At 35.1% G+C, this 26806-nt stretch overlaps 2 protein-coding genes across 4 annotated transcripts in view; one reads left to right on the forward strand and one right to left on the reverse strand.

Moving 5' to 3' along the window:
* Positions 1 to 1327: 1327 nt before the first annotated feature.
* Positions 1328 to 26806, reverse strand: part of LOC105220339 (beta-parvin) — a 289141-nt gene continuing 263662 nt past the window's right edge. The window contains exons 2-6 of one of the 2 annotated variants that reach the window (XM_054232401.1): positions 14374 to 14618; positions 14171 to 14287; positions 4050 to 4234; positions 3634 to 3992; positions 1328 to 1700 (exon numbers count right to left, since the gene is read on the reverse strand). In XM_054232401.1, coding sequence (XP_054088376.1) covers positions 1624 to 1700; positions 3634 to 3992; positions 4050 to 4234; positions 14171 to 14287; positions 14374 to 14618 — 983 coding nt within the window. In that variant the 3' untranslated portion in view covers positions 1328 to 1623. Of the gene's footprint in view, positions 1701 to 3633; positions 3993 to 4049; positions 4235 to 14170; positions 14288 to 14373; positions 14619 to 26806 lie in introns of those variants that run through there. The other variant, XR_008471558.1, reaches the window with a different exon arrangement.
* Positions 4298 to 13814, forward strand: LOC114805171 (uncharacterized). Of its 2 annotated transcripts, none has more exons than XM_054232402.1 (2): positions 4298 to 7787; positions 7864 to 13814. In XM_054232402.1, the coding sequence occupies exon 2, from the start codon at positions 9943 to 9945 to the stop codon at positions 11353 to 11355; it is 1413 nt and encodes a 470-aa protein (XP_054088377.1). In that variant the 5' UTR covers positions 4298 to 7787; positions 7864 to 9942; the 3' UTR covers positions 11356 to 13814. The 2 variants fall into 2 exon arrangements, with proteins under 2 accessions (XP_054088377.1, XP_054088378.1); XM_054232403.1 differs by having other exon boundaries at positions 4298 to 6865; positions 6916 to 13814.

The following is a 26806-nucleotide window of genomic DNA, read 5'->3' on the forward strand; positions in this document are numbered from 1 at the left end:
TTTCGTTTTAAGCTTTAAAAACTCCGGCAAGTAGGTTGATGTGCTGATGCATAAAGAATAACTTCATTCATGTTTGATGAAGCTTCGTTGGCAGTGGGAAAATTATAGTCTGCGGTGCACTTATCTTCATTTTCACTTGAAGAAATTCCTTGGGAGATGTTTTTTTTTCATCTATCGCGTTTTTTAAAATAGTATCATAAGAATCACCCACCTGTTCATGTATATCTATCGATTTCTCCATATTTTCACAACAATGGGCGATATTACTATTGGTAAGTTTGAAAAATTCCATTTATGCCGAAATACAAATACATTCGTGTGTAATATAACACCCATATTATGTATCTATAATAGCCTGAGTTCAGTCGCCTTCAGGCTATCGTAGCCCGAAAAATACATTAAGACAGGCTACTGGCGAATATGACAGGCTACTGATCGCCAGTCGCCATTTTTTGCATATTATCTATTACTATCAACCCTCATTACAGTATCCAAATATGTCAAAAGCAGGCTACTGATCAAGACCAGTTTCTTCATTATAGATTGTAGTTTTGAGTATAGCAGTATAATATATTCAGAGGGCGAAGAAATTGTAAATACAAATAAAAAATGTGTTTACATTAATATATAATTGAATGAGTTGCTTTTTAAATATTATTTAAAAAAATACAAAACTATGGAATGGCTTTGAAGCCGCTTCAGGTCACCACATAGGACTAGAATAGCAGAAGCTAATATTTTAATAATACTCTATTTTTGAGCAATCTGTTAAATTATATTTACTTCTGAGATATAGATATTATTATACAGATGTTGCAGTTCTTTTTTAGGTGCTGAAAAACTCAGGGCTGTTATTTGCGTATTCTTGGCAACTGAGATAAATAGCTTATCGTAATAAAAAATCTAGACTCAGTAGCCAAGGCTACTATAATGGCGATTATTCGCCAGTAGCTTTACACAATTGAGGTGTAAGTACATAAATAGATAGAAAGGGATTTTAATATTTGCTGTTTAAAAATTAAGACAAATTTTGTCCAACTACAAGATAGACCGTGAATATGTATGGATATATTGAATATGTGGATATTTTGTACTAAACCATTAATTTAAAAAAGGTTGCCTGAGGAATGTTAATTGATGGTATTGACATACACTATAGACAAACATTACCAGATTGACGTCACATCTATGATATGTTATTTCATTAATTTTTCATATATTCGTGAACAGTTAAGTCCCTCACTGTATGTGCCACATTAAAAATATTCTCTCTAATCAAAATAAAATTTGCTAAAATATATATTTCGGAATATAAAAAACAAATTGATTAAGGTGTAAATATTTTTATTATCTTATTAATTATAATCGATAGTAATTTAAGTGTTAATAGTTCACACAATTTTTGGTAGTTTGTTAGAAATATTAAAATTGGCTGTATTTAAAATAATTATGGCCAAAAGGCCCTGCTCTGCAGAAGTCAAGGCTTTCCTACAATAAACAAATATTCAATATAATTTATACCTTCCGATATTATTTACCATAGTCAAATGGTATTAGACAATCAACGTTTTGTCGTGTTAAATTTAAGGTATTGCCTTATTTTAATTAAATGAATCACTCTGATTAAGCTACACTTCTGTAAGTCGTGAACAAGTTATACAAAACGCGCAAGGTAGACTTAAGATCCATGTTGACTATATCTGTAAGATATAAAACATATAGAGTTAAAAAAATATTATGTGACATTGATTATGACTATATAATAAATAATCTACACTAGATTGTTAAAATGGTAGCTAGGTAAAGCGCTTATAAATCGAAATTCCTCAAAAGCCATGCATCCGTATTTTATATAAATATATTTATACATTTCTACATTTTAAAGTTTATCAGCCATGTCGCCTTCCTTCTCAACGTAACTACTAATTTCAGCAATGCTATGGTCTGTTGCTTCATTAGTGGCTTTATATCGCTAATAATATTTTGAAATGATTTTGTATTTATCTTATTCTTTATGTAGACCGAAATGAACCTGTAAATAATCAGATGCAGATCAATGGGCATATAGCTTATACGTATGTATGTGCATACATATATGCACTTACACTGACTCTGTAATATTTTAAAGAATTTGAGCGATCTCTTAAAATGCGTCGGAAAACTTTTTCAATATTTTTCCAATCATTTCAGCATGTTTAAAAAGCAGAAACAATAAAAACACCCATAATCACATAAGACACAAAATTGTTATTGAATGTCAGTTGTTTGACTATCAGCTGTTTCGAATTTAAGTTCAAACCAGAACCAAATCGTGTGAATTTCATCACACCTCAAATCAATTCGTGAGATTTGCAATTTCTGTATCAAAATGAAATCGCGCGATTTCCAGTACATGCCTGTATATCCTCTATTTTTTCTTATTCATATATGTAGTTATATAAAATTCTTTCTAAATTTAGAAACTTTCTCTTAATTAATATTTATAAGCATTAATGTTATTGTATTTCTACTTTTCTAAAAAGCATAAAATGATATATGAAATTATGTTAACATTTTTCAAAAAAAGAATTAGCATAAACAATTTTTGTATTTATAGTATCCTTACATATGCAGTACGTAAACATCACGTTATATTCTGTATGTCTTTATAGTTAAAACAACACAAATGTAGAAAGATGTGTTACAAGGAAGTGAAGCAGAAAGTACCCAAAACTGATAAAAATTAAAATATTTCGGGGAAATTAATTCATCTGTGGAGAAGACTCACTTATTAACAAATGTAAAAACCGACGCGCGTAAGAAAAGCAACAACTAATTAATTCAAGTCATAGCGCCAAGTGATTACCACCTGTTCCCGTCCATGGCGATCACCCTTGGTGGTGTAAAGTTGAACTCAAAATAGGTTTGTGAAGAGGCTGTCCGAGTTCTTCGCAAATAAGAGATATTTGACAACCTAATATTAGTATTAGCCACGTGCACTGTGATCCTCATGTTTAATATCTGAGGCCTAGAAAAGTTGTAGAACGATTTCGGACATTTTATGGTGAGCGATGCCACATTTCACAGTTGTGAAAAGTTTTATTCCAATATCTTCACTGTTGGCTGATTAATATACGCAGATTACCTCTTATATTTCGGGATTTGGAAACACATGCAAAGTATAGATCTTAATGAAGAATATTAAAAAAACTATAAAGCGATTTTCGATAATTAAAATATGTTTTTCTTTTATAATCCAAAAAATATAAAAGGCAACCTGCGTATCCAATCTTGTGATATTTAGGAAGTGTAAATTGGTCGAGATACTCTAGATATGGTTTTGAACAAAAAAAAATGGGCGAGACCAAGCCCTGCACAGCATAATTTGTCGCTTAGTTATAGCACTTTATAGTTTTTCACATAAGGGCATTTTGTGGGCGTGGCAATAGTCCGGTTTAACCAACCTCATCAAGATTTAATTCATCTATTAATATCGATAACAATTTAAAAAAAAATGTGTCAATATATCAAATTGAATTTATGCAATATAAATCAATAGATATATTTTAGTTCTTATCTTGTACAGTTCAGTGACCTTTTATATTCCTAACTGAGTGTGCTTTGTTTCTATTACTAAATACAGATCTAACTTACCTTCAGGTCGGGCTTTCGGCTTTGGTAGTCCAGCATCTTGCATTAAGTCAAATGAGAATGCGACATTTGATACCATTTGATCTATGTCTTGCGGGGTAAGATGAAATTCATATAACGGGACAAAAAATCCTCCTAGTAACCCCATTAACAGACATAAATATACACCATCTCGAAAATCTGAATTAAGATCAGTAATTTCAAAGTTCAATTTAGTTAAATGTTTGTTTACAAAAGTTATAAGAGATTTTTTAACCACAGATAATTTCTCTGGAGCACAATCAAAAAGTGTATCGAACGCATCCTTGTCACAACGCATTCCTACGTCATCATATTCAGAAGTTAATTGTTCGCGAAATTTCCTGTATTAAATTTTAACGTAAGGTTAATACTATTATGTAAAGTTAAAAAATACTTACTGAGCATTCAAGACGCCACCGCTTTTCTGAGCAATAACAACATAAACAAAAACGTTTTCTGGTAATCTAATAGGTGCCCGGAAATAACGAGCCAGCGCAACTAGTAAGTGGAGAATCGCCACTAAATTTTTTGAGTGTACACTTTCAACCGACCATTTCGGGATCTTTTGATGAAATCCTAGCGTCTGTAAACGGAAATATTTATATATAACACGTAGTGAAATATTTAAATAATATTTATGTATAAGTAATTTTTTCAGAAGTTATCTTATTATTATATTTGAAATATTTTGTTTAAATTTAGTTTGATTTGTTATTAAAACGTTTTGGAAAAATATAATAGTTATTAAAAGAGGTGATACAATCGCTAACAAAATTAATGAATTAAACGAAAAAATCGAGATATATATATAATTCAGACCAGATCATGGAAATATCAACATTTAGTAATGACTTGAATAATATACATATATGTATGTACATTTTCACATTCCCTAAAATGTTCATTTTCTCGCTTGTGCTACTTTCATTATCCAATAAAACAAAAGCTGAAATGAAATTCTAAATGTAATCGTATTTTTCGTTTCTTATGAATATTTGGAAGTCAGTTTGAGTTTAAAACTTATAAAATTTAATAATTGGTTATTTGCTAGTTTTGCCTCATAAATAAATAGTAAGTAGAACAGCTTATTCGAATATTGGTTTTGCTTATATTCGAAAAGATGGAAATCCATTCGGATCATTCCATTCCGATCATGCCATTCGAACATCTATCAAATCTGTCTTAGATTCCACAACAGCCCTGATTATTGTCTAAAGTGACAACTCCAATAAACATGATATTTTATATTTTGACGCTGTTTCGTCTTAAATTGCTTTAAAAACCGATCTAAGGTATGACATATGCAAGTTTTGTATTCCTTCGATTAAACCATTGCATAACCAACTTATAGTTGCTCACGAAATTTAGCATATACCAGTTTTTTGTTAACATAAACAATAATATTAAATTGAAGTCGTGTCTATCACAATTGTTGGATCAACGATTGCCAACTGCTGTATAAATCGACCATATGTTCTTATACATTTTTTCTATTTCTATTTCTTCTCATTTGCCTATATATTCAAGGTTAAGCATTAGAAGTCATTCACCTCAATGCAGTTAATAATTGTATTTGCAATGTGTTTGCTTGCATTTGCTTTGTACACTTATGCTAACGATATGTTTCACTCACACAATTATGCATATGTTTGTTTGTCCACATTTGTTAGTCCTATTTAACATGTACTAAGCTTAATATGTAAGTAGCCTATTGCAATGCTGCATTCCCATTTTACATTTCTCCTTTGATAACTGAATCATATGTATATGAAGAAGCAGTAGCGTTAAGTAGGTACTTAGTACATTAACCTTTACGAACTTTTAAAAGTACATGACATATTTATGTATATATGAATTAATACAAAGCCGAATTATGTATTAGCGTTATTGAAATATTGTTTAGAATAGTATTTAAGGGAAAGAATTTTGCAATAAAGTCAGTCTAATAGCTGACTACCTTACAGTGTCATTACTCGGCCCTTTATTTCTTCATCGCTATAACTTCGCTTGTGCGTTTCGCTTTTTGCAAATTTGAGCGGTTATAAAAAATGTAGGGCTCTAATTTTTTGGCGCCTAAGGTACGAGTAAGTTGTTTCGTTGTTCGCACATCATTTCGGAGTTTGGTGGTCAGTATTAGGCTGCATCGTTGGACATTATCGGCGTTGGATCTTCGCCATTGAATACATCGTCATCATTCGCACACAGCCAGTATTAGACCGCATCGTTGGACATTACCGGCGTTGGATCTTCTCCATTGAATACACCGTCATCGTTCGCACACAGTTAGTAATAGACTACATCGTTGGACATTATCATCATTGCATCTTCATCATCGAACATCATTACCATTTAACACGCCAGCATCGCTCAAACAGCACCGCACACCTGCGTGCCGCTGTTACGTTTCGTCAATACCACTTCCTGCAGGTGATATTCGTATGTTTGTTGTATCTCATACTTATTCATTTTGTTGATACTTGCAGTAAATTAACTAATCATTTATTACCTAAATAGTCACTAGAATTATAGTTATAATTATTCAAAATAATTTTGTACATAAAGCCCATAAAATATTCTAAAATATTCTACAATGTCTCTGGACGAATAAAAACAACAATGCGCTAGCACCAACAAAATTTTTTGGCGGATTAAAAATATCATATCGTAAGCTAGCACGACCAGGTGGAAAGGTTCTTTCAGTGGCTGAATATAAATGCCGTCTAGGCATCTTGGGAGTCCTATTTCAAGCAGATTCTCTCAATTCAAACTGACATCGAAAGATTGTATGATGAGGACGGAGGACGAGCTGACTTGGAAGAACTTTACATAACAACCACTCTCGGATACAACTTGCGTGGTACAATCAAGTTCAAAGTCCACCACTAAAGCATCCTAGGTTTGATGGCAAGTATTCGAATTATCAAAACTTTATTACCTCATTCAAGCAAATAATTGATCACGAGATCAATTTAACAAATATCGAAAAATTCAACCTTTTACGAAATTGTCTCCAAGGCCAAGCCTTAGAAACTGCATTTCAAGTGGCAAATGGCGTTAGAACGATTGAAGATACGGTATGACAACAAAACGTTAATTTTCTTGGAAGGAATAAATTCGATATTTGATTTACGAGCAGTTGTGAAACCTAATGGCATCCAGCTAAGAAGTTTGATTGACAGAGCTTCTGGTATTTATGGTTCTTTAACATCACTAGGTAGTGACAGGCAAATTTCTGAAGCTATGCTAATTTATCTAATATTGCAGAAGTCTGATGAACAGATCAACAAAAAGTGGAAAGAGTCGCTAGACTTCAGAACGTATTAAGAAGATTGTATTAAAGTTTTGTAAAGACATTGCCAATATCTAGAGTCACTCGAGAACACGCATGGTACTTCGTCAGCTTAAGGTGCTAACAAACACTCCATTCCGACATCGAGGAGTCAACCAAGAGGTTATACATTTTCCTGCTCCAGCGTATCGTGCCAATTCTGTTTTAATAGCAACCACAATATTTTTAATTGTGAACGATTTAAGTCGCTAAACATCACGTTTCGATCATGCAAAGAAAATTGGACTTTGCATCAATTGCCTATCGAAGGGACATCAAGTGGCCAATTGTCCATCATCACACAGATGCAAGGTTTGTGCACGACAGCACCATAGTTTCCTTCACCTCGGTTCAACTTCAGGCTAGTAGCAAACAGCTACTCAACCATTTTCTACACAAGAGGCAGCCGAACATACACACTTGAATAATTCATCGTTGGATAATGTAATTCTCGCAACTGCAAAAATTTTCGTTCGTGATTCAACGGGTAGTTATAGATTGGGTACAGCACTGCTAGATTCCTGTTCGCATGTCAATTTCATCATAGATGATTTTTCGCAAAGGTTGCTGCTGCCTAGAAGCAAACAAAACATAGAAATTCAAAGCATCGGTTTGTCGTCAACAAACATTAAATTCAAAACTTCAACTAACATCAAGTCGCAAGTCACCGGTTTCGAACTTCCATTAACCTTTTGCATCACATCGCACATCGCTTATCAACCAGATCCTGAAATCGACATTTCAACATGGAATATTCCAAACAATATTGTACTCGCTGATGTTGAATTTCATATACCAAAGAAAATCGGTATGTTGCAGTCCCCTATCCGTAGGTCAAATTCATCTTGGTTCTAATTTACCTATCTTTCAAAAAACTCTCTTAGCCTGGATCGTTTCGGGACGCTATAAGACCGGCAGTAACAACATATCTAAACCATCTTGCCTTTCAAGGATGATCCGACGTGTTTGGGCGAGTCATATACTACGGCATTGCGACGACTCAATGCACAAGAACGTCGATTAGCCAAATCACCACAATTGGCAGCACATTATGTTGAATTTATGCGCGACTACGAGAGCCTGGGTCATATGAGCATTGTGAAGAATCTAAATCTCAACGAACCACATTATTTTATACCACATCATTGCGTGCTTAAACCAACAAGTACAACAATAAAGCTTCGAGTTGTATTTGACGCCTCCTGTCGAACTACATCCCAAAAATCACTAAACGATATGCAGATGGTTGGTTCAACAATACAATGCGAACTTTTTATTCTTCTTCTTTGTTTCCGATTCAATAGATTTGCACTCACTGCGGACATAGTCAAGATGTATCGACAAGTATTAATGCACGAAGATGATCGAAAGTTCCAGTACATTCTGTAGAGGAGTTCACCGACTGAAGACATTTTCACCTACCAACTAAATACTGTAACGTATGGAATGGATGCTGCACTCTATCTTGCTATACGGAGTTTTATGTACCTAGCTGAGCAGCATTCAGAACAATACCCAATTGGCGCAAAGATCGTGAAATTATCATTTTACGTAGACGACTTACTGTGTGAAAGTTTAAATTAACAAAGTGGCATTCCAATCACCATCGATTCAGAGAAGACGACTCTGTAAAGAATCTAAATGTAGATTCATCTATCACTAATGCACTTGGACTAAAATGGAACCAAAATCTTGACTGTTTTATTTTTTCATTTGAAGCAAAACTAGGGCTCACTGGTCGTCTTACAAAGCGTTCAATTCTCTCTGTTGCATCGTCACTTTACGACCCACTTGGTATTTTGGTTCCCTTTATTATAACTTCAAAAATCTTGTTGCAAGAAATATGGCTACTAAAGTTGGATTGGGATGAATCAGTGCCACAGAACATTGGATGGCCTTGGAAAAACTTCCTGAACTCCTTATCGGATCTTTCATTAATTAAGCTGCCGCGGTCTTGTTTTTCGACAAATATGGAGTCCCTTCAGATACAGGGATTCTGTGACGCATCAATTCGTGCATATGGCTGTGCAATATATACTCGTGTTATCAACAAATTTGACACTACTACTATTCGCTTACTCACTGCTAAGTCCAGAGTTGCACCCATCAAAAAACAATCATTGTTTCGTTGTTCGCAAATCATTTCGGAGTTTGGTGGTCAGTATTAGACTGCATCGTTGGATATTACCGGCGTGGGATCTTCGCCACTGAATACATCGTCATCGTTCGCACACAGTCAGTATTAGACATTGGATCGGCTTGAAAAAACTTTCTGAACTCCTTATCGGATCTTTCATTAATTAAGGTGCCGCGGTCTTGTTTTTCGACAAATATGGAGTCCCTTCAGATACATGTATTCTGTGACGCATCGATTCGTGCATATGGCTGTGCAATATATACTCGTGTTATCAACAAATTTAACTACTACTATTCGCTTACTCACTGCGAAGTCCAGAGTTGCACCCATCAAAAAACAATTATTACCAAAATTAGAACTTTGTGGCGCTCTTCTCCTCGCTCGTTTATTAGCAAAAATCAAACCAACAATTTCTCATAAATCTTTCAATATTTTTCTTTGGACAGACTCACAAATAGTCTTAAATTGGCTGAAGATGCATTCTGCAACACTATCGACCTTTGTTGGCAATCGAATTTCGGAAATTCAGGATTTAACCAAAGGTGTCCATTGGAGACATGTACCAACTCATTGTAACCCGGCGGATGTTGCGTCTAGAGGATGTACTGTAAAGGAACTTGTTAATTCAATATGGTACACAGGACCAGGATTTCTATACGAAAACCCAGACAAATGGCCAAAAGACAGCTGCAATGATATCGACATGGAAGTTGTCGAAAGGGAGAAACGAAAATCAGCATTCAATTCAATCGTTAGCACCAATTACATTTTGGAAATCGTGAATCAGAGGAGTAACCTCACTAGCAGCCTTTGATTAATAGCTTGGATGTTTCGCTTCATCAATAATTGTCGACATAGTGCAAAACTTAATGAATCATCAACACTTTCACCACAAGAGTTGCATCACGCCTTATTTTGCATAATTTGGAATATTCAACATATACATTTCGCTAATGACATTCATCTCTTACAGAACGGTCTCACTACAAATGGCCCATTGCTTTATTTAAATCCATTTTTAGAGTGTACCGAAGGATTTCAAACACTCAAAGTTGGAGGTCGATTAGAATCAGCAGATATTCCAAAGGAAAGGAAACACCCAATGCTGTTGCCAAGCAAATGCGAATTCGTTGTTCATTACATTCGGCACCTGCATCAGAAACACTACCACGCAGGACCAAAGGCACTCGTTGCACTAATAAGACTTCAGTTTTGGATAGTCAATACACCCGATTTAAAAAGACGTATCGCCAGATCGTGCACACATTGTATACGTTACAAGCCAAAACTGATGAACCATGTAATGGGACAGTTACCTGTCGAGCGATTGACTCCATCTCGCCCTTTTTCACGTTGCGGTATTGACTTCTGTGGACCAGTCAACGTATATTTACGTATTCGAGGCAAAACATCTTATAAAGCGTACATAGCGATCTTCGTTTGTCTAGCGACAAAGGCGGTCCACATCGAACTTGTATCGGATCTATCCACGGATGCATTCTTAGCGTCATTGAAGCGGATGATTGGAAGAAGAGGGCTACCCTCCGACATCTTTTGTTATAACGCAACAAATTTTGTAGGCGCTTGCAGCAAATTACCTGAATTAAAGTCATTTTTGTTTAAAACCGAAAACAAAGATGCAATTGTAAAATACTGTGCTAATGAATTTGTAAACTTCAAATTCATTCCTCCCAGAGCACCTCATTTCGGCGGTATTTGGGAGGCCGCTGTCAAATCGGCTAAGGGTTATCTTAATCGTACCTTCAAAAATGCAAGACTCACAGCTGAAGAACTAACAGTCCTGGTGGAGATAGAAGCTGTATTAAATTCTCGGCCACTTACACCATTTTCATCGGATCCAAACGATTATGAAGCATTAACTCCGGGACATTTTATTATTAGTAGTGCACTAGGAGCACTCCCAGAGCAAAGATTGTCAGCTGAAATAAGCAGCTTACACAAATGGAATCAAATCACAAGCATTAAACAGACGTTTCGGAACAGGTGGTCAAATTATTACAAAATCAACGAACTACAAGTGCGATCAAAATGGTTTTCGGAACAACCAAAAATCAACAACAACTCAATGGTCATCATCCATGAAGACAACATACCACCACAAAAATGGCATATTGGAAGAGTTATAAAATGTTTACCAGGAAAGGACTCTAAAAACAACGAAGGGAAGGGAAGGGGAATTCGGCGACCAATTCATAAGCTAGCACTTCTACCTTTTTGAAAGCCTTTCAACGGGGCCGGAATGTTGGATCAACGATTACAACATAAAGCAAAAAATTCATAGAGATAAAAAACCACAAAAATAACTCGCATGTACTCAATTTTGCACTTTTGTATGTAGTCAGCATAAAACCAGTTTATACCGTTAGTTTTGAATTGTTTGCTATCGTCTTCGACCAGTAATGCAAATTTATGTGTAAAAACGTGTGATTAGTAATAAATAAAGTGTTATATCAAGTGTACAGCAATAATATTCTGTATTTAAAAAAAATGAAGAAGTTATCGCGTGATGTGGAGAATAATGTAGTTTCCTTAACAAATAAAATAAATTAAATTTTGATTCACCTGACCAAATAACTCGTTTCCAATCATTTATAGTCCAATTTTTATGCTCTCTAGCAAATTTCATTCGTGCCTTTTGGTTCTTTTTGGACAATGCAGGTTTAAATATAGCTAAAGTTGTGGAGCGCTTGTCGTGCTGTCCATTCACTAACGTGCTTATTTTTGGCAACTAAAGTATTTTTCGGTGTAATGGTCTTCTTCTGCCTCATTTCTGCCATCATAAGACGTGCATCCGCGTCGGTCAACAGTTTGCGGCGGCCTCTGGTTTGCTCTTTGGGAGCAGTATGTCGTCTTTTTTGATCGCGAATGACTACAGATTGACTAATATTTAACTCCTTGGCTATTTCCCGAGATGAAGGACCATTATTTGTTAAGGACACTACATTATTCTCCACATCACTAGGAATGTAAACATCGTAAAATTAAACATCGATGGTTCGATGTATCGATGTTTCTTCAAAACCCATCGAAATCAAAAACATCGGCTGGGTTTAGAAAACAGTCGTTTACTCGGCACTAAAGAGGCAATGTGTAAATATTAATAAGTTTATTTATACAACTCCGGAAACACAGTCTTCATGTCAACCCAAACTCTATTGGCTTCTGATTGGTAGGGGTAACAGCCGAGATACACTTTCTTTTCAACCTTTCGTCCCTGTAATTGTAGATAAATTTGACAGCTTACATTTCACCTTTTGGTTCTTCTTAACGAATTCTCCGTATTTTACGAAAATCGAATTCCAATGTAATAGAGCGTATCCAAATAGAGGGTTTCGAGTTAATACCCGAAAAAGTGTGAAAGTGTGAAGTCAAAATTTTATATAAAACATCGACATAAAACATCGTTGAAAGTGACATCGATGCATCGATGTTTTTAGATTCGAGATATCGATGGCAAACATCGATGCTTTTTGACGAAAATATCGATGTTTCAAAAACATCGATACATCGTTTGCATCCCTACACATCACGCGATAACTTTTTCATTTTTTTTAAATACAGAATATTATTGCGGTACACTTGATATAACACTTTATTTATTACTAATCACACGTTTTTACACATAAATTTGCATTAATGGTCGAAGACGATAGCAAACAATTCAAAACTAACGGTATAAACTGGTTTTATGCTGACTACATACAAAAGTGCAAAATTGAGTACATGCGAGTTATTTTTGTTATGGTTTTTTATCTCTATGAATTTTTTGCTTTATGTTTTGAATTTTTTGTTGTTTTATTTAGAATGGAACAACGAATAAACGAAAAAAAAATTGGTTTTATTTTCTTTGTTATTACTTATTTTATCGTTCAAAAAAGTAAAGAAATGAATTATGTACTCATTTGTGCACGCCACTGTAGGTACTTAGTACATTAACCTTTACGAACTTTTAAAAGTACATGACATATTTATTTATATATGAATTAATACAAAGCCGAATTATGTATTAGCGGTATTGAAATATTGTTTAGAATATTATTTAAGGGAAAGAATTTTGCAATAAAGTCAGTCTAATAGCTGACCACCTTACAGTGTCATTACTCGACCCTTTATTTCTTTGCCGCTACAACTTCGCTTGTGCGTTTCGCTTTTTGCAAATTTGCGCGATTATAAAAAAGGTTATAGCCCTACAACTATTCTATCAATCTCTATAAAAAAGGTATTTTAGAACTTATATATAATTGAAAGTAGTTATTTAATAATGAATTAATTTTGTAATATTTAAATGTATGGAAATGCAATGTTATTAAAAATAAGAGGCTAATAGAATATTTTGAAAATTAATTTCTGCACTTATAACTTCTTGAAGCTGTCATGGTATGGATTCAATTAAAATTTGAATGTTTTCTGGTACATTTTGCTCACAAGTCTTACTTTGATTTAACTCCCGCCACCAATTTTTTATGGGGTTTATTCCTTGTCGACATGCCACAGCGGCCACGCCAGAACTACATACGCAATGTGCTTAATATTATTTAAAATTTATTAAAGGAAATAAAAATAAAGTTGCCTATTGACTACTTCTGGCACGATTATAGTTACTGGGACGCCAAGATTTGAGTTCATTTTTATTTTAATTAGCCCAAAGTAAAAACTATTTAAAAAAATAAAAAAAAATTATATCTTGCTCCGTTTACGAGAAATCGAGCGTTTAACAGCAGCCGATGCTCGCACTTATGCATTGATAATTAATATAAAAATGAACTCAAATCTTGGCGTCCCAGTAACTAAAATCTCCCCTACTTCTATCTGAGCTAAAGAATCTCATGCACTAAGAGAAATTTATCTATATAGAATTATCATCTCTTTATGTATTATCATTAAAATAAATGATGATAAATAAATGATATTACTATATCCCAAATTATTATTTTAAACTTTTAGTGTATATTTTATTAGGAATCATGACGATATATACTTATATAATTTTTTTACTAAAATTTGAAGACGTATAACTCGGAATTATTACTTACATGATTAACAGCATTTAAGACAAAATCAAGTTTTTGTCGTTGCCCTTCCTCCGACTGGGTTACTTCAAGCACATCAAGTTTTTTTCCGGTCAGTTTCTCCCACAATTTATGCAAAACCTAAAACAGATTTTAGCATACATAATTACTTTTTGTGTATACAATTGTTTATTTCAACATTTTCAATATAAAATAATATATATAACCTGTCCATCGTACAAATCTTCTTCAATACTTTGCACAATTATACGCTGTTCTGCTAACTCATCGTTTAGCCAATCGATTAGAATGCGTTGAAGCTTAATGACTTCAGGATTATTTAATGACTGAGGGTCTATTACAGCACGTTGTTCTAATTCCCTCAATGTGTAGTCTTCTGGAGGTATATCAAATTGATTTGGCAATCCTGGCGATTCAATAGCATGTTTGCCTTCTTCTTCAACTTTTTGAACTAAAATTATAGATAAAAATAAATTGATATTGATTTTAAATAAATGTGAATAAAAATATTGAACAGAACATCCGAGCTAGGCTATGCTCGGTTTGGCGTAATTAAAGTAACGTTAAAACAACTTTACATAGAAGAGAATAAATAACTTGCAATTATGTAAATCCGAATAAAGTATCCGCTAGGCAACTGCAAAGCAAAAATGTTTAGGATTAAATAAATATAACAATAAAAGAAATATTAACATAAATCCTGATTAGTCTTTTGTGTTTTAGAGTGACTGCAATTTAGGATATATGTATATGTATATTAGCACTAAAAACAAGACTGCATATTTAGTTAAAAAAATAAAAAAATATTTAAATATCCTCTTTTGAAAAGACACTTCTCAGTTATTTAGTAATCTTTTGAAGTGCAGCAAAACGCAATAAAAATTCGATTAGACTGGAATATTATTATTCTTTTAGATCAAATGATTTAATTGACCAACACCGTACAACAATCGGCTGGGTATTGGACCAAACTAATTTTCCCCCGGGAGATTGACTCGATTTTATTTGGTATCGAAATGGTAGAACTTGATGAAGAAAATAAAATGTCAGTAATTTTCATACTGTTGTGGGAACCAAATTGTAAATAATTCTGACAAATTAAGTTTTATTATGATTGAAAAATAAACTACCTCTTCTTTAGTAACTAAACCAACAACATTTTTTCCAAATGTTGTGCTATCAAATGTATGATTCGCGTGCTAGACCACATGAGTTACATCAAAACTCCTCATGGACCTGCGAAACGTCGCTGAATCGGAACAAACATTTCTAAAGCTGATGGATACTGCTGATGAAAAGTTGTTCAATAGCAACAGTGTCAAGTGAAACGGTTAAGTGCTGAACACAAAGACGACGACACGACACGACGTAGCGACGGCTGATTACAAATGTCGCTTTTAAACCAGCGTCTTGAACATTTTGAAGACGGCAACGACATTTCAAACAACAATTTCATTGTTGCCGTACTGAAACCTTTCACTTAAAAAAAAAATACATATTTTGTTCAAAGTGAAATTTGATGTGCAAAAAATTTATAAATAGGTCGATTTATTTGTTTCAAATAATTGATTGTTATTTCAAATGATATATCAAAGCAATTTGATGCTTATGTTGCCAAAATAACGTCATACTTGTTAGAACTTTAATAATTTTACATTTCCCATATTAGTGGCAAATCTACAGCTGCCCATTGTCGTAGAAACATTTTTAATTTAGCGACAACGACAACTACAAGCCTGTTGTCGCGTAGTCGTGCTCTTGTCAAAAAATCTGTGCCCATAAGAACGCTTATATTTTAATATTTGACGTGTATTTATGTTCAGCACATTAGTGTTGGAACCACAGTGAGCAGAAACAAACAAAACAAAGAACAATATTATGAAAATATCTTCAAAATTTCATCAAGTTATCAAACAAGACAGTGAATGTTTGACCAAAATCAATCTAACTATACTAAATAAAACCTTCAATACAAATTGGTGCAAAAGTAATGAATTTATTTTAGTTTGAGTATGATTGAATTTATTGTTCCTGGACCTAATATACGGGCATTTCCGTCATGTCGAACATGACAATAATAGCTCTTTATTAGCCCCACATTTAGTGTTAAGGTTGATTTTTCAACGATTTTCATTTTCAAGATAATTGCAAAAAACCAAGGCATTCGCACGGGACAAAAAATGGAAGTTGTTTTTCCAGACAACGATTCAAACGGCGATTTTAGCGAATTGTGAGGAAATATTCAAATCTTTTTGATTGCAGAACATTGTGAATGGATGCCTTTAAAATTGGTATGAATTTCTCCCAAAAATAATTTATAGTTTTTTATTAAATAGTAACCACATTTGCACGGGACATTAAGAGTTAAGAGATTTATCAAGAAAATAATAATATGTTATTTATACGTTAGCTTATCGCAGCAAATGATTTTCTTCTGCCAACCTTGTTAAAATGAACACTCTTATTTTGATTTGTAAGCCTATAATTTTCGCAAAAATCTATTTAAATAGCTAGTTCAGGGAATTTAAAGTGTGGTTTTTACTCATATGTAAATAAATAGTGTAAAAGGATCTGTTTACATACTTATGTCAATTTTATAAGACAAAAAAATAATTTTCAATCTTTAAATTCCACATCTACGTTGTCGCACGTGACCAATTTTAAGTAGTTACCAAAATCACAAATCTTTAGATTTTTGAACAAGGTTTTTTTTTATTTTAATTTTATAAAAATTAACTGTTTAGACCCAAAATTTTCTGCTTATATTTCCGATGCCGTGGTGGTAACAAGTGTTATTTTTCGTTGTCGCACGGGACATTAAAATGTACGATAATAAGAGAGTAAAAACTTTTAGTTATTTGCATTCGTATACTTTCTTAGACATTTTATATTGCTCTTTGTACCCTTATAAAGGTTTTACACAGACCAAAAGTTAATGCATAATATGTTTCTATAATTTTATAAAAAAAAAAAACAAAATTCAGTAGAAATATCGAAATGAAAATAAAGTAGCTCCTGGCACAATTCCGATTACTATGGCGCCGCGATCTGAGGGCACCGTTGAAAGAGGACGTCCTCCCGATTAAAAAATATATAGGGTTATATGTACCGCAGACGCCGCTTTAAAGATCAAAAAATCAAAATTTTCAACAAGCAATTTCACACACTTTAACACATTTTACGCTCTTTTTTTTACTTCAAATATTTGAAATTACATTACTAACATTCAATCAAATTCAAATTTTACATTTATTTAAAGTTTTTTAAACAAAAATTACTTATTTTAAAAATCACTTTTCTTATGAAAACACAAACAATATAGTATAAATATTGACGTAATATATATTGAACGTCTAGCAGTCGCGAAGTAATCCATCAATATTCAATATAGATCGCGATCCAAATATCACGATAAATACTGAACGTGTAGCAGGCGCCTAAAATTTATGTGTTTAAAATTATGCGGAAAACTCCTCTTTTTTTTGCCAAAATTCCTCTTCTTTTATTTAACAAAATAAATGTTAAAAAATAATATCGAGGACGGTCTCTTATTTTGCTAACACTTGTATTGGCTTGACCAGAAAGGAATTCTACGCAAAACACTTCGGACACCCCCGATTTGGCTCGATCAGGGTAATTTTTTTGAAGCGCGGCCGAAGGCCGCCAGTACAGAAAGGAGTTCGGGTCGGCTTTAGTATACTATCCCAGGCTTTCGGTAATAAAATGGGTATCGTTGGAAAGAGGAGGTTCTCCAGACTAAGAATATATATATATAAACCAGCGTCTTGAACATTTTGAAGACGGCAACGACATTTCAAACAACAATTTCATTGTTGCCGTACTGAAACCTTTCACTTAAAAAAAAAATACATATTTTGTTCAAAGTGAAATTTGATGTGCAAAAAATTTATAAATAGGTCGATTTATTTGTTTCAAATAATTGATTGTTATTTCAAATGATATATCAAAGCAATTTGATGCTTATGTTGCCAAAATAACGTCATACTTGTTAGAACTTTAATAATTTTACATTTCCCATATTAGTGGCAAATCTACAGCTGCCCATTGTCGTAGAAACATTTTTAATTTAGCGACAACGACAACTACAAGCCTGTTGTCGCGTAGTCGTGCTCTTGTCAAAAAATCTGTGCCCATAAGAACGCTTATATTTTAATATTTGACGTGTATTTATGTTCAGCACATTAGTGTTGGAACCACAGTGAGCAGAAACAAACAAAACAAAGAACAATATTATGAAAATATCTTCAAAATTTCATCAAGTTATCAAACAAGACAGTGAATGTTTGACCAAAATCGGATCAATCTAACTATACTAAATAAAACCTTCAATACAAATTGGTGCAAAAGTAATGAATTTATTTTAGTTTGAGTATGATTGAATTTATTGTTCCTGGACCTAATATACGGGCATTTCCGTCATGTCGAACATGACAATAATAGCTCTTTATTAGCCCCACATTTAGTGTTAAGGTTGATTTTTCAACGATTTTCATTTTCAAGATAATTGCAAAAAACCAAGGCATTCGCACGGGACAAAAAATGGAAGTTCGTTTCCAGACAACGATTCAAACGGCGATTTTAGCGAATTGTGAGGAAATATTCAAATCTTTTTGATTGCAGAACATTGTGAATGGATGCCTTTAAAATTGGTATGAATTTCTCCCAAAAATAATTTATAGTTTTTTATTAAATAGTAACCACATTTGCACGGGACATTAAGAGTTAAGAGATTTATCAAGAAAATAATAATATGTTATTTATACGTTAGCTTATCGCAGCAAATGATTTTCTTCTGCCAACCTTGTTAAAATGAACACTCTTATTTTGATTTGTAAGCCTATAATTTTCGCAAAAATCTATTTAAATAGCTAGTTCAGGGAATTTAAAGTGTGGTTTTTACTCATATGTAAATAAATAGTGTAAAAGGATCTGTTTACATACTTATGTCAATTTTATAAGACAAAAAAATAATTTTCAATCTTTAAATTCCACATCTACGTTGTCGCACGTGACCAATTTTAAGTAGTTACCAAAATCACAAATCTTTAGATTTTTGAACAAGGTTTTTTTTTATTTTAATTTTATAAAAATTAACTGTTTAGACCCAAAATTTTCTGCTTATATTTCCGATGCCGTGGTGGTAACAAGTGTTATTTTTCGTTGTCGCACGGGACATTAAAATGTACGATAATAAGAGAGTAAAAACTTTTAGTTATTTGCATTCGTATACTTTCTTAGACATTTTATATTGCTCTTTGTACCCTTATAAAGGTTTTACACAGACCAAAAGTTAATGCATAATATGTTTCTATAATTTTATAAAAAAAAAAAAACAAAATTCAGTAGAAATATCGAAATGAAAATAAAGTAGCTCCTGGCACAATTCCGATTACTATGGCGCCGCGATCTGAGGGCACCGTTGAAAGAGGACGTCCTCCCGATTAAAAAATATATAGGGTTATATGTACCGCAGACGCCGCTTTAAAGATCAAAAAATCAAAATTTTCAACAAGCAATTTCACACACTTTAACACATTTTACGCTCTTTTTTTTACTTCAAATATTTGAAATTACATTACTAACATTCAATCAAATTCAAATTTTACATTTATTTAAAGTTTTTTAAACAAAAATTACTTATTTTAAAAATCACTTTTCTTATGAAAACACAAACAATATAGTATAAATATTGACGTAATATATATTGAACGTCTAGCAGTCGCGAAGTAATCCATCAATATTCAATATAGATCGCGATCCAAATATCACGATAAATACTGAACGTGTAGCAGGCGCCTAAAATTTATGTGTTTAAAATTATGCGGAAAACTCCTCTTTTTTTTGCCAAAATTCCTCTTCTTTTATTTAACAAAATAAATGTTAAAAAATAATATCGAGGACGGTCTCTTATTTTGCTAACACTTGTATTGGCTTGACCAGAAAGGAATTCTACGCAAAACACTTCGGACACCCCCGATTTGGCTCGATCAGGGTAATTTTTTTGAAGCGCGGCCGAAGGCCGCCAGTACAGAAAGGAGTTCGGGTCGGCTTTAGTATACTATCCCAGGCTTTCGGTAATAAAATGGGTATCGTTGGAAAGAGGAGGTTCTCCAGACTAAGAATATATATATATATATAGCTGCAGCTGACTTATAGTTTTCGAGTTATTCGCACTTAAAGATGAACAAAGTACAACTTTTATCTCGAATTTTCACAATATATACAGAATATTTTATTTATTATGAACTTATTTTACACATACACTTCATCACATTGTTTCTGCATATTTATTTTATAAAAATTATGACGAAAATAGCAGTAAATAAATATTTAACATTTTAAACAAATCTTCGTCTAAAAAATAGTAAAATGGTTGCAGGTTGACAAGTAATGAGTGTTGCCATATCAAATATTTTGCAAAAATTAAAAGAATAAAAATAAACAGAAAAAAAGAAGGATTATATATATATATAAAATATATATACAGTCGACTCTCGTTAATTCAAACATGCAATAATTCGAACCTCTCTATAATTCAAAGTTATCACGAGTTCCCTACTAAATCTCTTTATATTTCGAACTAAATCAATACATTTTATACATACATACACTTGGTAATTCGAACGAAAAAATCATTGCTATTTAACAAAAATTCGACAATTCAAAGTTGCAGAGAGAAGAGGCGGAAAGATTGTAAGTACATTTTGCGACAAGTACAAACTTGTATCAAGATACACGAGCCTTTGTTTTTGTTATGATTAGTTTGACTATATGACGAACACACTTCTCACGAATTGGTTTGTTTAGTTATTCAGTTACTGTTACTCTTTCGTTGGTATGCAGATTAAAAGTTAGCGATAGTTATGATCCCTAGAAAGTATAAATGTTTGACGATTGCTGAAAAGGAAAAGTTAATCGAAAAAGTAGAAGAAGGTAAGAAGAAGAGTGATGTTGGAAAAGAATTTTTAGCAATAGAACCATTAGTTGACATCAGCGGGGTGAGTTTTTTTGATTTTGTTCAAGTGGATGAAAATGTTGCTGTCTCAGGTTCACTAACCGATGGCGAAATTTTATCTGCGACAGATACGCAAAGTAACGATGAAGATGAGGACGATACATCGGAACCTTTGGCACAGGTGTCAGTTAAGGAAGCAAGATCCTCATTTGATACCTTACAAAGCTTCTGTCTACAAAACGAAAGTGATGAAAAAGCATTTCAGGCACTTTTTCTCTTAAAAAAGTTATTGAGCAGTTTGCAGCAGAATTGTGCTTTAAAGCTAACCAGTATAACAAAGTTCTTTCGAAAGATTAATTAATTCACATTACGAATACATGTATGTACACAATGTAATTCTTGTCATTTTTATATTAATAAATAAAAATTAACCAACACTTAGTAATTCGAAGTTTTATTTATTTTCTCTCACAAATTTCGAACCATTTGATATTTCAAACACTCGATAATTCGTAATATTTCAGGAGTCCCTCGAGTTTCGAATTAACGAGAGTCGACTGTACCATAATGGTGTTATGACTAACGCAAAATCTCGGTATTACCTTTTCTTTGATAACCCCCGGTGATGGCCCGACCAGGGTTATTTTTTTGAAGCGGGGCCAAAGGCCGCTAATGCGGAAAGTAGTTCTTTGCGAAAGAACTTTTCATTTCGCCCTCTTTGATAACTCCCGGTGTTGTCTCGACCAGGGTTATTTTTTTGAAGCGCGGCCAAAGGCCACCAATGCGGAAAGTAGTTCTACAAGAAAAAACTTTTCATTTCCCCCTCTTTGATAATTCCCGGTGTTGGCTCGACCAGGGTTATTTTTTGAAGAGCGGCTGAAGGCCGCCAATGCGGAAAGTAGTTATACAAGAAAAAACTTTTCATTTCCCTCTCTTCGATAACTCCCGGAGTTGGCTAGACCAGGGTTATTTTTTTGAAGCGCGGCCGAAGGCCGCCAATGCGGAAAGTATTTCAAACGAAAGACCTTTTCATTTCCCTTACTTATAGTACATAGAGTGAATATCATAAACTTTCCTTATATTATCTTTATATAATCTTTTGTTTTCTGCATTTGGGGTATTTATTTATTTTGGTTCTTCTCATTCATTTGCAAAATATCTGATATGGCAACACTTATTGGGGGATGGGGTCATATGTAGAAGTTCACGCAAGTGAGGAAAGTTTCTGATTGCCATTCACTTGGGAGTGGCCAGGAACGATTCTTTTGCATATGACTCAAGCAGCTCACGACTTCCGGTTTTAGACCAAGTATCCCTGGGTAGCTAACAGACATCCGTTTGGAGGCGAGCTAAAGTGAGAAGGCGAAGCCCGCTTGTGCGGTTGTGCGTAGGGCTTGGGACCCACCACATAAAAAAAATCTCCCCAATGAAAACAAACACCGAGCCTCGGATGAGAAACCCCCCTTTTGATGACGACCCCTGCAAACGTACTAAGGATCATGATTTGAGGGCATGCACCTGGAATGTCCGGACTCTTAATTGGGAAGGTGCCTCTGCCCAGCTGGTTGATGTCCTCATACAACTAAAGGCTGACATCACCGCCGTCCAAGAAGTGCGATGGACGGGACAAGGACGGAAGAAGGTGGGTCCTTGTGACATCTACTACAGCGGCCATATAAAGGAGCGCAAATTCGGTGTTGGATTTGTGGTGGGAGAGAGACTACGTCGCCGAGTCCTGGCATTCACCCCGGTGGATGAACGTCTTGCCACAATCCGCATCAAAGCGAGGTTCTTCAACATATCGCTGATTTGCGCCCACGCCCCAACGGAAGAGAAGGACGATGTGACCAAAGATGCTTTCTATGAGCGCCTAGAACGCACCTATGAGCGCTGCCCCCGCCACGATGTCAAAATCGTGCTTGGCGATTTTAACGCCAGGGTGGGTAAAGAAGGTGTCTTTGGCACAACAGTCGGAAAATTCAGCCTCCATGACGAAACATCGCCAAACGGCCTGAGGCTGATCGACTTCGCTGGGGCCCGAAATATGGTTGTCTGTAGTACCAGATTCCAGCATAAAAAAATTCATCAAGCAACGTGGCTGTCCACTGATCGAAACACGCGCAATCAAATCGATCACGTTGTGATAGACGGAAGACATGTCTCCAGTGTTTTAGACGTGCGTACGCTCCGAGGACCAAACATTGACTCGGACCATTATCTAGTAGCAGCAAAGATACGCACTCGCCTCTGTGCAGCAAAGAACGCCCGTCAACAAACACAAGGAAGGTTCGACGTCGAAAAGCTGCAATCACAACCGACAGCCGAACGATTTTCTACTCGACTTGCACTCCTGCTCTCTGAGAGCACTCATCAGCATCTCGATATAAGGGAGCTGTGGAACGGCATCTCAAGCTCATTGCATACCGCTGCAGCCGAAACAATTGGTCTCCGGCAACGCCAAAAAACCAGTTGGTACGATGAGAATTGTCGTTCCGCAGTGGAGAGAAAACAGACTGCCTACCTCGCAACGTTGCGATCGACCACAACACGTTCGGGGTGGGATAGATATCGAGAACTGAAGAGGGAAGCGAGACGCATTTGCAGACGTAAAAAGAAAGAGGCCGAAATGCGTGAGTATGAAAAGCTTGAAAAGCTGGCCGACATGGGTAATGCTCGAAAATTTTATGAAAAGATGAGGCGATTAACAGAAGGTTTCAAGACCGGAGCATTATCATGTAGGGACCGAGAAGGTAATCTGGTAACGGATGTCCAGAGCACACTGGGATTATGGAGGGAACACTTCTCCGACCTGCTCAATGGCAGTGAAAGTACAACACCAGGAGATGGCGAACCCGATTCCCCAATCGATGACGATGGAATAGATGTTCCATTACCCGACCATGAAGAAATTCGAATAGCAATTACCCGCTTGAAGAACAACAAAGCGGCAGGGGCCGATGGATTACCGGCCGAGCTATTCAAATACGGCGGCGAAGAACTGATAAGGTGCATGCATCAGCTTCTTTGTAGAATATGGTCGGAAGAAAGCATGCCTGACGATTGGAATCTTAGTGTGCTCTGCCCAATCCATAAGAAGGGAGACCCCACAATCTGCGCCAACTACCGTGGTATAAGTCTCCTCAATATCGCATATAAGGTTTTGTCGAGCGTATTGTGTGAAAGAATAAAGCCCACCGTCAACGAACTGATTGGACCTTATCAGTGTGGCTTTAGACCTGGAAAATCCACAATGGACCAGATATTCACCATGCGCCAAATCTTGGAAAAGACCCGAGAAAGAATCGATACTCACCATCTTTTTATCGATTTTAAAGCTGCCTTCGATAGCACGAAAAGGAGCTGCCTTTATGCCGCGATGTCTGAATTTGGTATCCCTGCAAAACTAATACGGCTATGTAAGCTGACGTTGAGCAACACCAAAAGCTCCGTCAGGATCGGGAAGGACCTCTCCGAGCCGTTCGATACCAAACGAGGCTTCAGATAGGGTGACTCACTATCGTGCGACTTCTTCAATCTATTGCTGGAAAAAATAATACGAGCTGCAGAACTAAATAGAGAGGGTACAATCTTCTACAAGAGTGGACAGCTCCTGGCGTACGTCGATGATATCGATATCATCGGAAACAACACCCGCGCCGTTTGTTCTGCGTTTTCCAGACTAGATAAAGAAGCGAAGCGTATGGGTCTGGTGGTGAATGAGGACAAGACGAAATATCTCCTGTCATCAAACAAACAGTCAGCGCACTCGCGTCTTGGCTCCCACGTCACTGTTGACAGTCATAACTTTGAAGTTGTAGATAATTTCGTTTATCTGGGAACCAGCATTAACAACACCAACAATGTCAGCCTTGAAATCCAACGCAGACTCACTCTTGCCAACAGGTGCTACTTTGGACTGAGTAGGCAATTGAAAAGTAAAGTCCTCTCTCGACGAACCAAAATCAAACTCTGTAAGTCGCTCATTATTCCCGTCCTGATGTATGGCGCTGAAGCGTGGACGATGACAACATCCGATGAGACGACTCTTGGGGTTTTCGAGAGAAAGGTTTTGCGCAAGATTTATGGTCCTCTAAACATTGGCAACGGCGGTTACCGCAGACGATGGAACGATGAGCTGTACGATTTATACGACGACATAGACATAGTTCAGCGAATAAAAAGACAGCGGCTACGCTGGCTAGGTCATGTTGTACGGATGGAAGAAAACACTCCAGCTCTGAAAGTATTCGATGCAGTACCCGCTGGAGGAAGCCGCGGAAGAGGACGACCTCCACTCCGGTGGAAAGACCAAGTGCAAAGTGACCTGGCTTCACTTGGTGTTTCCAGTTGGCGCCAAAAAGCAAAAAGGAGGAATGAGTGGCGCGCTCTGGTGGATTCGGCTATAATCGCTTAAAGCGGTTCCTACGCCAAATATATATATATAACACTTATTACTTGTCAAGCTGCAACCCTTTTTGTTATTGTTGAAATTAAGAGATTTGTGTAAAATGTTAAATACTTATTTACAACTATTTTCGTGATAAATTTTATAAAATAAATATGCAGAAACAATGTGGTGAAGTGCAAGTGTAAAATAAGTGCATAATATTAATAAAATATTCAGTATGTATTGTCAAAATTCAAGATAAAAGTAGCATTTTTTTCAACTTTAAGTGCGAATATCTCGAAAACTATAAGCTATCAGCTGCAGCTATATGTATATATATTCTTAATCTGGAGAACCTCCTCTTTCCAACGATACCCATTTTATTACCGAAAGCCTGGGATAGTATACTAAAGTTTCCCCAGGAGTTCTACGCGAAAAAAAAGTTTAGACACCCCAGTTTTGGCTCGACCAGGGTTATTTTTTTAAAGCGCGGCCGAAGGCATCCAGTGCAGAAAAATCTATCATATATGGTTTCTAACATGTGGCAACGCTCGGTTTCACATAATTGTAAACACAGAAACCTTTTCAGCTATAAGTGTGCTAAGTGATTTTTAAAATAAGTAATTTTTGCATAAAAGACCTTAAATAAATCTATATTTTGAATTAAATTGAATGTTAATAGTGTAATTTTCAATATGTGAAGTGAAATGTGAAAAAATAGCGTTACAGTGTGTGAAATACATGGGTTATTTATAGAAAAAATTTGACTTTTAAACATGAATATTTCAAAAACTATAAGTCCAATAAAAAATATTTATATATATTCCATCTCTGTAGAGCCTCCTCTTTCACCCGATACCCCATTTATACCGGAGTTGTAATCGGAATCGTGCTTAGCTCCTATTCGACTTGGCTATCGTATATCTCGTAAAATTATGAATTAATTTAATATAAGTAAATTTAAATATTTCCCTAATAATATATGCAAAAACTTTGTAATTATAATAATCTATACTAATATTATAAAGAGGAAAGTTTTAATTATTTGTTTGTTTGTCTCGAATAGGCTCCCAAACTACCGTACCGATTTGAAAAATTCTTTCACCGTTGGAAAGCTATACTATCCCTGAGTGACATAGGCTATATTTAGTTAAAAAAAATAGGGTTACTTACCAAAACTCCGATAATGTAAAAAAAAATACCAAAAAACTTTCTTTAATCGTGAATGCTGCGAAAACGATTAAAGATATAACAAAGTGATGTACTACAATTTTGT

The sequence above is a fragment of the Zeugodacus cucurbitae genome, chromosome 5 (genome assembly GCF_028554725.1).
Source record: "Zeugodacus cucurbitae isolate PBARC_wt_2022May chromosome 5, idZeuCucr1.2, whole genome shotgun sequence".
NCBI lineage: Eukaryota > Metazoa > Arthropoda > Insecta > Diptera > Tephritidae > Zeugodacus > Zeugodacus cucurbitae.

What these genes read in the sequence shown, in the direction of transcription:
- LOC114805171 (XM_054232402.1), top strand. Translation starts at nt 9,943, where the DNA reads ATGTTTCGCTTCATCAATAATTGTCGACATAGTGCAAAACTTAATGAA.